Source organism: Bufo bufo, chromosome 4, assembly GCF_905171765.1.
Source record: "Bufo bufo chromosome 4, aBufBuf1.1, whole genome shotgun sequence".
Classification (NCBI taxonomy): Eukaryota; Metazoa; Chordata; class Amphibia; order Anura; family Bufonidae; genus Bufo; species Bufo bufo.
The window spans coordinates 20,793,219-20,807,778 of NC_053392.1; the positions used below are offsets into that span (position 1 = coordinate 20,793,219).

Sequence of the window (14,560 nt, forward strand, 5' to 3'; positions counted from 1 at the left end):
GACTGATATTATATACAGAGGACAGTCTAGTGACTGATATTATATACAGAGGACGGTCTAGTGACTGATATTATATACAGAGGACAGTCTAGTGACTGATATTATATACAGAGGACAGTCTAGTGACTGATATTATATACAGAGGACGGTCTAGTGACTGATATTATATACAGGGGACGGTCTAGTGACTGATATTATATACAGAGGACGGTCTAGTGACTGATATTATATACAGGGGACGGTCTAGTGACTGATATTATATACAGGGGACGGTCTAGTGACTGATATTATATACAGAGGACAGTCTAGTGACTGATATTATATACAGGGGACGGTCTAGTGACTGATATTATATACAGAGGACAGTCTAGTGACTGATATTATATACAGAGGACGGTCTAGTGACTGATATTATATACAGGGGACGGTCTAGTGACTGATATTATATACAGGGGACGGTCTAGTGACTGATATTATATACAGAGGACAGTCTAGTGACTGATATTATATACAGAGGACGGTCTAGTGACTGATATTATATACAGAGGACAGTCTAGTGACTGATATTATATACAGAGGACGGTCTAGTGACTGATATTATATACAGGGGACGGTCTAGTGACTGATATTATATACAGGGGACGGTCTAGTGACTGATATTATATACAGAGGACAGTCTAGTGACTGATATTATATACAGGGGACGGTCTAGTGACTGATATTATATACAGAGGACAGTCTAGTGACTGATATTATATACAGAGGACGGTCTAGTGACTGATATTATATACAGGGGACGGTCTAGTGACTGATATTATATACAGGGGACGGTCTAGTGACTGATATTATATACAGAGGACAGTCTAGTGACTGATATTATATACAGGGGACGGTCTAGTGACTGATATTATATACAGACAGTCTAGTGACTGATATTATATACAGAGGACAGTCTAGTGACTGATATTATATACAGAGGACAGTCTAGTGACTGATATTATATACAGAGGACGGTCTAGTGACTGATATTATATACAGGGGACGGTCTAGTGACTGATATTATATACAGAGGACAGTCTAGTGACTGATATTATATACAGAGGACAGTCTAGTGACTGATATTATATACAGAGGACAGTCTAGTGACTGATGTTATATACAGAGGACAGTCTAGTGACTGATATTATATACAGAGGACAGTCTAGTGACTGATATTATATACAGAGGACAGTCTAGTGACTGATATTATATACAGAGGACAGTCTAGTGACTGATATTATATACAGAGGACAGTCTAGTGACTGATATTATATACAGAGGACAGTCTAGTGACTGATATTATATACAGGGGACAGTCTAGTTACTGATATTATATACAGAGGACAGTCTAGTGACTGATATTATATACAGAGGACAGTCTAGTGACTGATATTATATACAGAGGACAGTCTAGTGACTGATATTATATACAGAGGACAGTCTAGTGACTGATATTATATACAGAGGACAGTCTAGTGACTGATGTTATATACAGAGGACGGTCTAGTGACTGATATTATATACAGAGGACAGTCTAGTGACTGATATTATATACAGAGGACAGTCTAGTGACTGATATTATATACAGACAGTCTAGTGACTGATATTATATACAGAGGACAGTCTAGTGACTGATATTATATACAGAGGACAGTCTAGTGACTGATATTATATACAGAGGACGGTCTAGTGACTGATATTATATACAGGGGACGGTCTAGTGACTGATATTATATACAGAGGACAGTCTAGTGACTGATATTATATACAGAGGACAGTCTAGTGACTGATATTATATACAGAGGACAGTCTAGTGACTGATGTTATATACAGAGGACAGTCTAGTGACTGATATTATATACAGAGGACAGTCTAGTGACTGATATTATATACAGAGGACAGTCTAGTGACTGATATTATATACAGAGGACAGTCTAGTGACTGATATTATATACAGAGGACAGTCTAGTTACTGATATTATATACAGAGGACAGTCTAGTGACTGATATTATATACAGAGGACAGTCTAGTGACTGATATTATATACAGAGGACGGTCTAGTGACTGATATTATATACAGAGGACAGTCTAGTGACTGATATTATATACAGAGGACAGTCTAGTGACTGATATTATATACAGACAGTCTAGTGACTGATATTATATACAGAGGACAGTCTAGTGACTGATATTATATACAGAGGACAGTCTAGTGACTGATATTATATACAGGGGACAGTCTAGTGACTGATATTATATACAGAGGACGGTCTAGTGACTGATATTATATACAGAGGACGGTCTAGTGACTGATATTATATACAGAGGACGGTCTAGTGACTGATATTATATACAGAGGACAGTCTAGTGACTGATATTATATACAGACAGTCTAGTGACTGATATTATATACAGGGGACAGTCTAGTGACTGATATTATATACAGAGGACAGTCTAGTGACTGATATTATATACAGGGGACAGTCTAGTGACTGATATTATATACAGGGGACGGTCTAGTGACTGATATTATATACAGAGGACGGTCTAGTGACTGATATTATATACAGAGGACAGTCTAGTGACTGATATTATATACAGAGGACAGTCTAGTGACTGATATTATATACAGAGGACAGTCTAATAACTGATATTATATACAGAGGACAGTCTAGTGACTGATATTATATACAGAGGACAGTCTAGTGACTGATATTATATACAGAGGACAGTCTAGTGACTGATATTATATACAGAGGACAGTCTAGTGACTGATATTATATACAGAGGACAGTCTAGTGACTGATATTATATACAGAGGACAGTCTAGTGACTGATATTATATACAGAGGACAGTCTAGTGACTGATATTATATACAGAGGACAGTCTAGTGACTGATATTATATACAGAGGACAGTCTAGTGACTGATATTATATACAGAGGACAGTCTAGTGACTGATATTATATACAGAGGACGGTCTAGTGACTGATATTATATACAGAGGACAGTCTAGTGACTGATATTATATACAGAGGACAGTCTAGTGACTGATATTATATACAGAGGACGGTCTAGTGACTGATATTATATACAGAGGACGGTCTAGTGACTGATATTATATACAGAGGACAGTCTAGTGACTGATATTATATACAGAGGACGGTCTAGTGACTGATATTATATACAGGGGACGGTCTAGTGACTGATATTATATACAGGGGACGGTCTAGTGACTGATATTATATACAGAGGACAGTCTAGTGACTGATATTATATACAGGGGACGGTCTAGTGACTGATATTATATACAGAGGACAGTCTAGTGACTGATATTATATACAGAGGACGGTCTAGTGACTGATATTATATACAGAGGACAGTCTAGTGACTGATATTATATACAGAGGACAGTCTAGTGACTGATATTATATACAGAGGACAGTATAGTGACTGATATTATATACAGGGGACAGTCTAGTGACTGATATTATATACAGAGGACAGTCTAGTGACTGATATTATATACAGAGGACAGTCTAGTGACTGATATTATATACAGAGGACGGTCTAGTGACTGATATTATATACAGAGGACAGTCTAGTGACTGATATTATATACAGAGGACGGTCTAGTGACTGATATTATATACAGAGGACAGTCTAGTGACTGATATTATATACAGAGGACAGTCTAGTGACTGATATTATATACAGAGGACAGTCTAGTGACTGATATTATATACAGAGGACAGTCTAGTGACTGATATTATATACAGGGGACGGTCTAGTGACTGATATTATATACAGAGGACGGTCTAGTGACTGATATTATATACAGAGGACGGTCTAGTGACTGATATTATATACAGAGGACAGTCTAGTGACTGATGTTATATACAGAGGACATTTTAGTGATATTATATACACGGGGGTACTTCTGTGAGGCGGTTGATATCCTGCAGACTGTGGGGGTCTGTCCCAGCTCCGGGCCATGGCTGACTGTGGGGGTCTGTCACAGCTCCGGGCCATGGCTGACTGTGGGGGTCTGTCACAGCTCCGGGCCATGGCTGACTGTGGGGGTCTGTCACAGCTCCGGGCCATGGCTGACTGTGGGGGTCTGTCACAGCTCCGGGCCATGGCTGACTGTGGGGGTCTGTCACAGCTCCGGGCCATGGCTGACTGTGGGGGTCTGTCACAGCTCCGGGCCATGGCTGACTGTGGGGGTCTGTCACAGCTCCGGGCCATGGCTGACTGTGGCCGGAGAAGACCCTCAGTCTCCACCTCCAGCGTCCGTCATATTCATAGCCGAGTCCTCTGCCGCCAGGACGCATGCGCAATGGGACAGTAAGCGCTGGGAATGTGGCGCCTGCGCAGAGTGTACGTTGTCAGGCCGGAAGTTGATTTCGTTTAACCGGAAAGCGGCGGCGAATCGCTGAGAGGGAGCCGGAGCTGGTCATGGCCGAGGAGATCCGACACCCGGTGAGGCCCTGTGCTCCCAGTCTATTTACGTGCGGTGGAGAGGGAAGGAACTGGGTGGATGCATCCGCAAGTACCTCTCTGAGTTATGGGTGCGCGCGACTGGTCCTTCCACAGGTGGAGGGAAAAGATGTCGTTAGTCCGTGATCCTGACCTGACGTCATCACCCCCCCCTTTACAGAGGAGACCCCTCCCCTTCACACAGGAGACCCCTCCCCTTCACACAGGAGACCCCTCCCCTTCACACAGGAGACCCCTCCCCTTCACACAGGAGACCCCTCCCCTTCACACAGGAGACCCCTCCCCTTCACACAGGAGACCCCTCCCCTTCACACAGGAGACCCCTCCCCCTCACACAGGAGACCCCTCCCCCCCCTCTCAGAGGAGACCCCTCCCCCCCCTCTCAGAGGAGACCCCTCCCCCCCCCTCTCAGAGGAGACCCCCCCCCCCCCTCTCAGAGGAGACCCCTCCCCCCCCTCTCAGAGGAGACCCCTCCCCCCCCTCTCAGAGGAGACCCCTCCCCCCCCTCTCAGAGGAGACCCCTCCCCCCCCTCTCAGAGGAGACCCCTCCCCCCCCTATCAGAGGAGACCCCTTCCCCCCCCCTCTCAGAGGAGACCCCTCCCCCCCTCTCAGAGGAGACCCCTTCCCCCCCCCTCTCAGAGGAGACCCCTTCCCCCCCCCCTCAGAGGAGACCCCCCCCCCCCCCCTCTCAGAGGAGACCCCCTCCCCCCCCTCTCAGAGGAGACCCCTCCCCCCCCTCTCAGAGGAGACCCCCCCCCCCCCCCCTCAGAGGAGACCCCTTCCCCCCCCCCTCAGAGGAGACCCCTTCCCCCCCCCTCAGAGGAGACCCCTCCCCCCCCTCAGAGGAGACCCCCCCCCCCCCCTCTCAGAGGAGACCCCCCCCCCCCCCTCTCAGAGGAGACCCCTCCCCCCCCCTCTCAGAGGAGACCCCTCCCCCCCCCCTCAGAGGAGACCCCCCCCCCCCCCCTCTCAGAGGAGACCCCCTCCCCCCCCCCCTCTCAGAGGAGACCCCCTCCCCCCCCTCTCAGAGGAGACCCCTTCCCCCCCCCTCTCAGAGGAGACCCCTTCCCCCCCCCTCTCAGAGGAGACCCCTTCCCCCCCCCCCTCAGAGGAGACCCCTTCCCCCCCCCTCTCAGAGGAGACCCCCTCCCCCCCCCCCCAGAGAAGACCCCCCCCCCCCCCTCAGAGGAGACCCCTCCCCCCCCTCTCAGAGGAGACCCCTCCCCCCCCTCTCAGAGGAGACCCCTCCCCCCCTCTCAGAGGAGACCCCCTCCCCCCCCTCTCAGAGGAGACCCCTCCCCCCCCTCTCAGAGGAGACCCCCCCCCCCTCTCAGAGGAGACCCCCCCCCCCCCCTCTCAGAGAAGACCCCTTCCCCCACCTGACCTTTCACCCTGGGCTTCCGCATTGGTCAGTTTACCAGGGGCAGGCTGTGAAGACTTGCCCGTATCTGAGTCCAGTAAGTAGCGGTCGGTGGTGTGGACGTGAGGCTCCGTCCTCTGGTACATGGCTCCTACGCTGCCATGATGTGTGATGCACTGTATACACAGCGCCCCCGCATGGACCGGTGAGGTAATGAGGAGTCTCTCCATCCACAGGGCACAGTGACGTTTAACGATGTGGCGGTCTACTTCTCTCTGCGGGACTGGGAGCTGCTGGCGGACTGGCAGAAGAAGCTGTACCGCAACGTCATGAAGGAGATACATGGAGCCCTCACTGCCCTGGGTGAGTCACCCCGGAGGGGGGTGGAGTCAGTGGACTGATAAAGGGGAGGAGTTGGCACCTGAGCTTATATGGCGTAGGGCGAGGAGTCGGCATCTGAGATCATGTGACGTAGGGGGAGGAGTCACCACCTATGGTGTTATGATGTAGGGTGAGGAGTCGGCACCTGACGTAGGGGAAGGAGTCGGCACCTGAGGTCGTGTGACGTAGGGGGAGGAGTCGGCACCTGGCGTCGTGTGACGTAGGGGGAGGAGTCGGCATCTGAGGTCGTGTGACGTAGGGGGAGGAGTCGGCACCTGGCGTCGTGTGACGTAGGGGGAGGAGTCGGCACATGGCGTCGTGTGACGTAGGGGGGGGGATCTGCACCTGGCGTCGTGTGACGTAGGGGGAGGAGTCTGCACCTGGCGTCGTGTGACGTAGGGGGAGGAGTCTGCACCTGGCGTCGTGTGACGTAGGGGGAGGAGTCTGCACCTGGCGTCGTGTGACGTAGGGGGAGGAGTCGGTACCTGGCATCGTGTGACGTAGGGGGAGGAGTCGGCACCTGAGGTCGTGTGACGTAGGGGAAGGAGTCGGCACCTGAGGTCGTGTGACGTAGGGGGAGGAGTCTGCACCTGGCGTCATGTGACGTAGGGGGAGGAGTCTGCACCTGGCGTCGTGTGACGTAGGGGGAGGAGTCTGCACCTGAGGTCGTGTGACGTAGGGGGAGGAGTCGGTACCTGGCATCGTGTGACGTAGGGGGAGGAGTCGGCACCTGGCGTCGTGTGACGTAGGGGAAGGAGTCGGCACCTGAGGTCGTGTGACGTAGGGGGAGGAGTCGGCACCTGGCGTCGTGTGACGTAGGGGGAGGAGTCGGCACCTGGCGTCGTGTGACGTAGGGGGGGGAATCTGCACCTGGCGTCGTGTGACGTAGGGGGAGGAGTCTGCACCTGGCGTCGTGTGACGTAGGGGGAGGAGTCTGCACCTGGCGTCGTGTGACGTAGGGGGAGGAGTCTGCACCTGAGGTCGTGTGACGTAGGGGGAGGAGTCGGTACCTGGCGTCGTGTGACGTAGGGGGAGGAGTCGGTACCTGGCGTCGTGTGACGTAGGGGGAGGAGTCTGCACCTGAGGTCGTGTGACGTAGGGGGAGGAGTCGGTACCTGGCATCGTGTGACGTAGGGGGAGGAGTCGGCACCTGGCGTCGTGTGACGTAGGGGGAGGAGTCGGCACCTGGCGTCGTGTGACGTAGGGGGGGGAGTCTGCACCTGGCGTCGTGTGACGTAGGGGGAGGAGTCTGCACCTGGCGTCGTGTGACGTAGGGGGAGGAGTCTGCACCTGGCGTCGTGTGACGTAGGGGGAGGAGTCGGCACCTGGCGTCGTGTGACGTAGGGGGGGGAATCTGCACCTGGCGTCGTGTGACGTAGGGGGAGGAGTCTGCACCTGGCGTCGTGTGACGTAGGGGGAGGAGTCTGCACCTGAGGTCGTGTGACGTAGGGGGAGGAGTCGGCACCTGGCGTCGTGTGACGTAGGGGGAGGAGTCGGCATCTGAGGTCGTGTGACGTAGGGGGAGGAGTCGGCACCTGGCGTCGTGTGACGTAGGGGGAGGAGTCGGCACCTGGCGTCGTGTGACGTAGGGGGGGGAATCTGCACCTGGCGTCGTGTGACGTAGGGGGAGGAGTCTGCACCTGGCGTCGTGTGACGTAGGGGGAGGAGTCTGCACCTGAGGTCGTGTGACGTAGGGGGAGGAGTCGGTACCTGGCGTCGTGTGACGTAGGGGGAGGAGTCGGCACCTGGCGTCGTGTGACGTAGGGGGAGGAGTCGGCACCTGAGGTCATGTGACGTTAGGGGGAGGAGTCGGCACCTGGCGTCGTGTGACGTAGGGGGAGGAGTCGGCACCTGGCGTCGTGTGACGTAGGGGGAGGAGTCGGCACCTGGCGTCGTGTGACGTAGGGGGGGGAGTCGGCACCTGGCGTCGTGTGACGTAGGGGGAGGAGTCGGCACCTGGCGTCGTGTGACGTAGGGGGAGGAGTCGGCACCTGGCGTCGTGTGACGTAGGGGGAGGAGTCGGCACCTGGCGTCGTGTGACGTAGGGGGAGGAGTCGGCACCTGGCGTCGTGTGACGTAGGGGGAGGAGTCGGCACCTGGCGTCGTGTGACGTAGGGGGAGGAGTCGGCACCTGAGGTAGTGTGACGTAGGGGGAGGAGTCGGCACCTGAGGTAATGTGATGTAGGGGGAGGAGTCGGCACCTGAGGTAATGTGACGTAGGGGGAGGAGTCGGCACTGGACAGTTATATAACTAATGGGGCTTCTGTCGTCTTTTCCCCTTAGGATATGAGATTGCGAATCCTGGTATTCTGGTGCGGATCCAGCAGTCGGAGGAACCGTGCTATGGGTCACATGACGTCTCGGAGGACAGTAAGTGGTGCCTACGCCTCTCCTGGCTGCTTATCTCTATGACACACTCATCTCCGTTCCTTCTCCGCAGCTTGGAGGCCACAGTCACAGAAATTAGAAGAAAACATGGCTGACTGCGCCCAGCCTGTGCCCGCGCTGCCGGCCGTCAAACCTGACATCTTACTACGGGTGAAACTGGAGAATGTGAAGAATGAGCAGAGCTGCCAGAAATCGGCACCGCAGCTGGCGGGAGGGCAGGAGGAGGAATCCAGTGAGTGACCTCCCATGGTGCACTCCACCTGCCGCATTGCATTGTGGTGTCTGTTCTTCTGTATAAACACTACATCTCCCAGCATGCACTGCAGCAGCGCTTTCTAAACACTACATTTTCTGTAGAAATGTGCCTTCCTTCCACCCTGGGCCATACATGGTGATTAGTGGCCTGTGCCACGTGAGGGGTCACCATGTATTCTGGTGCCTTTGTGGTCCGGGGTGGGTCCTATAGTTGCATTATGAAGGTGTGGCGTGAGTGTTAGAGGTGTTCCCACCATAGCAAGTTGTCACCTCTCCACAACTCGGTGGGGTGACGGTCATGGGCGTGCGCTGCCGCTCCATTCATCTCTCTGGAAGTGCCTTCACGTCATTGACTTGAGACCTCCATTCTCGTGATCGGAGGGGCTCCCACTGGATTTACATCCATCCATGTGGATAGGTGATAAGTTGTTATGGTGGGGCAACCCCTTTAAAGACTTTTTCTCTCTTTACTGCATCTATATGACCCACACGTTCTGTGATGGAAGAAGAGATCAGGGCCAAAGGGTGAGAGTCTGAGTTTGTAGGATTATCGATGTCTGGCACCAAAGCTTCCTTCATCTTTACTCAGATTCTCTCCTTAGTCCATTTGTAGGAATCTCCATAACCTCCAGGAGCAGCTTCACTTGTGGTTTTCATGTAGACGAGGATGCGACCACCATCATTTTATTTTATTTTCTTCCTTTCCAGACAGCGCAGTGTTTAACCCAGAGCTTGCATTGTGGATCAAGCAAGAAGAAGGAGCGGCGTCCGGAGAACCCAGCTCTTCACTGAAGGAGGACATAGCGCTGCCAGTGGTGGAAGGTAAGCAGGCACGCAGACACTTACAAAGCTTCTCTATGACATCATCATGTCTGTATTATAATGACGTATGCTTGTATTAGCCACATTAGGGCAGAGGACTAGTGACTGGTTAGAGGGGTCAGAGGGCCCCCTACTGTAAGACTCTTAGTCAGTCGGGAGAGCTCAGACTTGATCTAATAGCTCGGTGGTGCAGATCACAGCACCGTCCGGTGACTGCTGATATTCTGTTCATATTAGTGAGTTTACCTGTAGAATTATTTTGAGACTTCATCTCATGTCACCCCCTTTTGACATGAGTGAGGGAAGAGCGAGTGTTTACAGTGAGTGACCTGGAGCTCCTGTTCCATAGACAGTCTTTGTGAGGAAAGGAGGCGTTGGGCTCTTCCTGGTCTCTACTTTGAACATATGTTTATCGGAAGGAAAATACAAGGCCTGAGAGGTAGGAAGAGGTGAGAGGACTAAAAGAAAGAAAAAAAATCAATCAGCCCGAGCAGGAGGAAAAGAGGGGCCTGAGAGGAGAAGAGCTCTCAGCCCGAGGGGAAGGTGGACGAGAGAGGAGAAGAGATCGTAGAAGAGTAGACAAAGAAGAGTGGAGAGATGGGCCTGGGAGGAGGAGGAGGAGGAAAAGCAGGTGAGAGCTGTGCCCAAGAGAAGATGGAGAAACTAAGCCTGAAATGAGGAAGAGTAATGGAGATCTCATCTGACATGAAGAGCTGGGCCGGAGAGGAGAAGAAGAGTGGAAAGCTGGGATCGAGAAGAGGAGGAAGAGTGAAAACCTGGGCCTGAGAAGAAAAGGAAGAGTGGAGATCTGTGCCGGGGAGGAGGAAGGATGGAGAGCTGGGTCAGAGAGGAGGAGGTAGGGCAGAGAGCTGGGCCCAAAATACAGATTCCTGGACCAAGGAAGAAGAGGAAACTAGACCTGGGTGGAGGTGGAAAAGGAGATTTAGGCTTAGTGGATGTAAAGCTGGAGGGTTGGACTTGGGTAGATTGATCTGTGTTTTTATAGTACAGGATCGGGCTCAGTTCGGTTAGGTGAGATCAGAGCTCACCAACAGTCTTGATGTTAGATCTTCACCTATAGACTGTAGTCAATGATTTGTATAACATCTCCTCTACTTCTCATCATTCACAGGGTCTACACGTGTTCAGTAACTGTGTGAATTCTTATCTTGTACTCCAGTCATAACCGGAGCTGCAATACAATTGCCCTGCTTTCCTATCGTAATTGTCACATTGGGCATGACTGGTGAGGTTGTCTGGCCAGGTGCTTGTGTGTGGTGTATAAGTGACATGAGTGATGGGAAATGTAGTATGTACTTAGTCTGATAGGGCTGGTCCTGCGTGTACTTCCTCTCAGTTCCGTTACGCGGCCGCCGTTTGGCATTAGTTATTAAGAGCTGCAGTGCTATGGCCGTGTCCCACCACTGATGACATGTCTGGATATAGGTGTTGGGATTTTGCCCTCAGCTGTGGATGGGATGAATACAGAATCCTCTTCGACTCATAGACGTGTAACCTGGTTCATTCCTGTCCCTTCCAGCATCGACTCCACTCCCCGACACTAGAAGGACGCCATCGCCACAACTGTCCACAAGAAAGCCACCTAAGCCTCCCTGCGACAAGGGAACTGTGCACAAACGCACAGGGCTGAAGCTGAGAGACAAGGTCCTGGTCCTCTGTGCCTACGAGAACAACGAGTCGGTGGGCTCCATAGCCGCACAGTTCGGAGTCAGCAGAGCGCAGGTCGTACAGATCATCAAACGGAGGGAGGAACTGCTGGACGCCTTGCAGAACAACGTCAGTGGGGACCGCATCAGGCGGCGGCGGAGGACCACTAATGACCAGCTGAACTCTGCTGTTTGGGAGTGGCTGCTCTCCATACGGGACACAGATGTCACCTTATCCGGCCGCGTCATTCGGGAGAAAGCTCTGCAGATCGCCCGAGACATGGGCATCCAGGACTTCAAAGCCTCAAACGGGTGGCTGGACAGCTTCAAAAAAGCCCACAACATCCATCGCAGCTCCCTCCCCTTCTCCATGGCCGGGATGGAAGACTGGCTGTCTAGCATGGGCGCCATGGATGACAGATAGCGGGCATCTCTTCCTCCACCAGCGCGGCAGACTGCCCGACTCGTCCAGTATATTTATTTTTAGAATATTTTTATTTGCTTAGATTAGTCCGACCAAATATAATTTCAGATGTCATGCCACGTGTCGCCTCTCGAGGCCGCCCCGTGTTTCCAGCCGTGTACTCGCTCTCCAAGTCTTGGACAGAAGAGGATTATTCTGCAGCCCTGGGCCATGCCCCCTCTGTATGTGATTATGCTGTGATGAATGGTCTAGTCTTATTGTCAATACGTGTGGAGCCCCCTGCTGGTGAACAGAAGAAGTTGTGTGGTTTGCTGAATGAGGTGAGCAAAATAATAGGGGGAAGAAAAAGGCTTAGATAATGAAATGCAGCTCCCGAGGCAAGAACGGGTTACATGTCCTATACTCCTGTCGCATCCGAAGCTGCTCTCATGATTCTGCTGCCGTTCACACTCAGGTGTCGCTCGCTGCTCTGCTTTTTTTTTTCACCTGGAAACCTTGTTTGATGCCGAATAAAACAGTTCTAGAGCGCGGCACATCTCCTGAGTAAGCTTCTGTCAGTGGACTGATTGCAGCCTTGGATGCAACTGGAGTATACAATGTAAAGGGAAGTGTTAACAGCGTTGCTTGTGATGTTTATATTTTAAAGGGGTTGTCTGATGGGCAGGGGTCTCTAGAATAGGGGCTGAATGGTGTGGTGGACACACGTCTGTCCACCTCAACATTCGACTCTGCGCTTGTACTCTGCTATCTCCACCAGCCCCACAGAGCTGAATGGACAATCATGCAGGGAACACGGACCCCGTTGAGGGGCCCCAGAGGTTGGACCCCCACCGATCAGACACTTATCCCCTATTCTGCTGCTGTGCATCGTGAGTGATGTTGTTTCCTGACGTTTCTGTGTAATATTTCTCATTCTCCCTTCTCACAGATGTCGTCACCCTCGGGCATCACCCTTCGGGTCCGGTAAAGAGCATAGAAATGGGGCAGCCTCTGCCCGAGACACTGGTGGGAAACCTCTTGCGGTATTTTGAGGAGGAGAGGGAGAAGCATGCCCAGTTTGGGGGGTCGTTACCTGACGTTGCAGTGCAGCCCCAGCCCACGGTGGCCCATGAGGAGGGATCTCAGCTTTTTACTATTGACTGGGGTCTCCCGGAGGCGACTGACAGGTTCCCAGAGGGCCTGACCCCCAGCTTGAATGTGACTAAACATTACAAATGTACTTACTGTGAGAAGAGCTTCCTGCGCGGCACCCAGCTGAGGGAGCATGAGCGGACTCATACGGGAGAGCGGCCCTACCAGTGCCTCAAGTGCCCCAAAAGCTTCAGCCGCAGCACTCAGCTGAAGGACCACCAGCGCACCCACACCGGTGAGAGGCCCTTCCAGTGTACAGAGTGCGGAAAGACCTTCACCCACAGCTCCAACCTCATCCACCACCGACGGACGCACACTGGCGAGAAGCCACACAAGTGCAACATGTGCCCTAAGAGCTTCAGCCAGAACTCCGACCTCAACCGACACCAGCGCACCCACATGGCTGGGGACCGTCCCCACCAATGCACTCGCTGCCACCGGACGTTCATATACAAGTCTCAGCTGAGGATGCACAGCCGCGTCCATGTGGTGGAGGACATCCTGCAGGGAGTGGAGAGAGGGACTGGGGCGGCGGACATGACATAGAGCAGCCCACCACCCTGACACCCCCCCCAAGCTATCCATCACTGCAGTTAATGCTTTTGAATGTTAAAGCGCCCCCCTGACCACCACTCTGTCCCCGTCATGGAAATGCCACCTGTCGCTTAAGAATGGTCACGTGGCCTCACTATTCTATACTCTCAAGCGGCCGCTCCACGTGTCCAGGGCCCGGTTGTGTTGCGATTTCTGGGTACAGCTTGAACCTCCACTTCTTCAAACAAGGGGGCTAATGGGTAAGGATGTGCAGTGCTAGAGGGGATCTGTGGTCTGTATTGTTGTTATAGGTGGTAGTTAATCAGCAGCACCCCCTGCAGGAGAGGTATAGAGATGACATTACACAATTACGTCCCGGGAACTGAGCGACCACTCTCCTGAAAGTAGTGAGCCATCATCCTCGAGGCTAGTCTACATTCTCCGACAGCTTCCTGGCCAGATGACATGAGTAGTCTGCATTATATGCAGTATCCTGTAACACGAGGACAGGTGTCCACTGTAACAATAACCTTTTTCTATGTTAGTGTCAATGTCTTAAAGGGGTAATGTTTGACCGACATCTCCTGTCGCTCATTCGATCAGAACTCCCCCCCCCCCCCCATCTAATTCCTCTCCGACCACTGTCAGAAACTCCCACTTGGCACAATCTGTTCCCTACCGTGGCAAGAGAATTTTTGAGAGCGGAAGGTACAGCTGTCGGACCAATGCTTATTCAGCAAAAAGTCTAGGGTGTATGGCCACCTGAAAGGGGTTTGTCCTTCTGCTAGGATATGCCATCAGGGGACCATCTCCTAGCTACAGAACGGGGACCCCAAAGTGAAAGAGAGCACACCATGCATGCCTGAGTTCCAAAAACAGCCCAGTGAGCGCGCGATGAACGGAGAGAGCGCACCGTGCATGCACGACCATCTCTCCACCGCTATGAGATTGCTGGATCTGCTGTTTTTGGTACTCCCATTGCAGTGACTGGTCACAACTCAGATCTGACATTGATGGCATATCCTAACGATATGCCATCAGTGTCTCAGATAGGAAT

General features: G+C 52.1%; 1 protein-coding gene across 2 annotated transcripts; it reads left to right on the plus strand.

Moving 5' to 3' along the window:
• The first annotated feature begins 4,285 nt into the window (after positions 1–4,285).
• Positions 4,286–14,211, plus strand: LOC120997054 (zinc finger protein 135-like). Of its 2 annotated transcripts, XM_040426960.1 has the most exons (7): positions 4,286–4,522; positions 6,138–6,264; positions 8,566–8,652; positions 8,723–8,902; positions 9,634–9,747; positions 11,288–12,158; positions 12,767–12,897. In XM_040426960.1, the coding sequence occupies exons 1-6, from the start codon at positions 4,499–4,501 to the stop codon at positions 11,836–11,838; spliced, it is 1,083 nt and encodes a 360-aa protein (XP_040282894.1). In that variant the 5' UTR covers positions 4,286–4,498; the 3' UTR covers positions 11,839–12,158; positions 12,767–12,897. The 2 variants fall into 2 exon arrangements, with proteins under 2 accessions (XP_040282894.1, XP_040282893.1); XM_040426959.1 differs by lacking the exon at positions 11,288–12,158 and having other exon boundaries at positions 4,297–4,522; positions 12,767–14,211.
• Positions 14,212–14,560: the final 349 nt, after the last annotated feature.

Excerpts from the sequence above, each read along its gene's own strand:
- LOC120997054 (XM_040426959.1), top strand. The coding sequence starts at position 4,499 with ATGGCCGAGGAGATCCGACACCCG. Across the intron at positions 4,523-6,137 it reads CCGAGGAGATCCGACACCCG|GGCACAGTGACGTTTAACGA; the intron begins GTGAGGCCCTGT and ends CTCCATCCACAG. Across the intron at positions 6,265-8,565 it reads TGGAGCCCTCACTGCCCTGG|GATATGAGATTGCGAATCCT; the intron begins GTGAGTCACCCC and ends TTTTCCCCTTAG.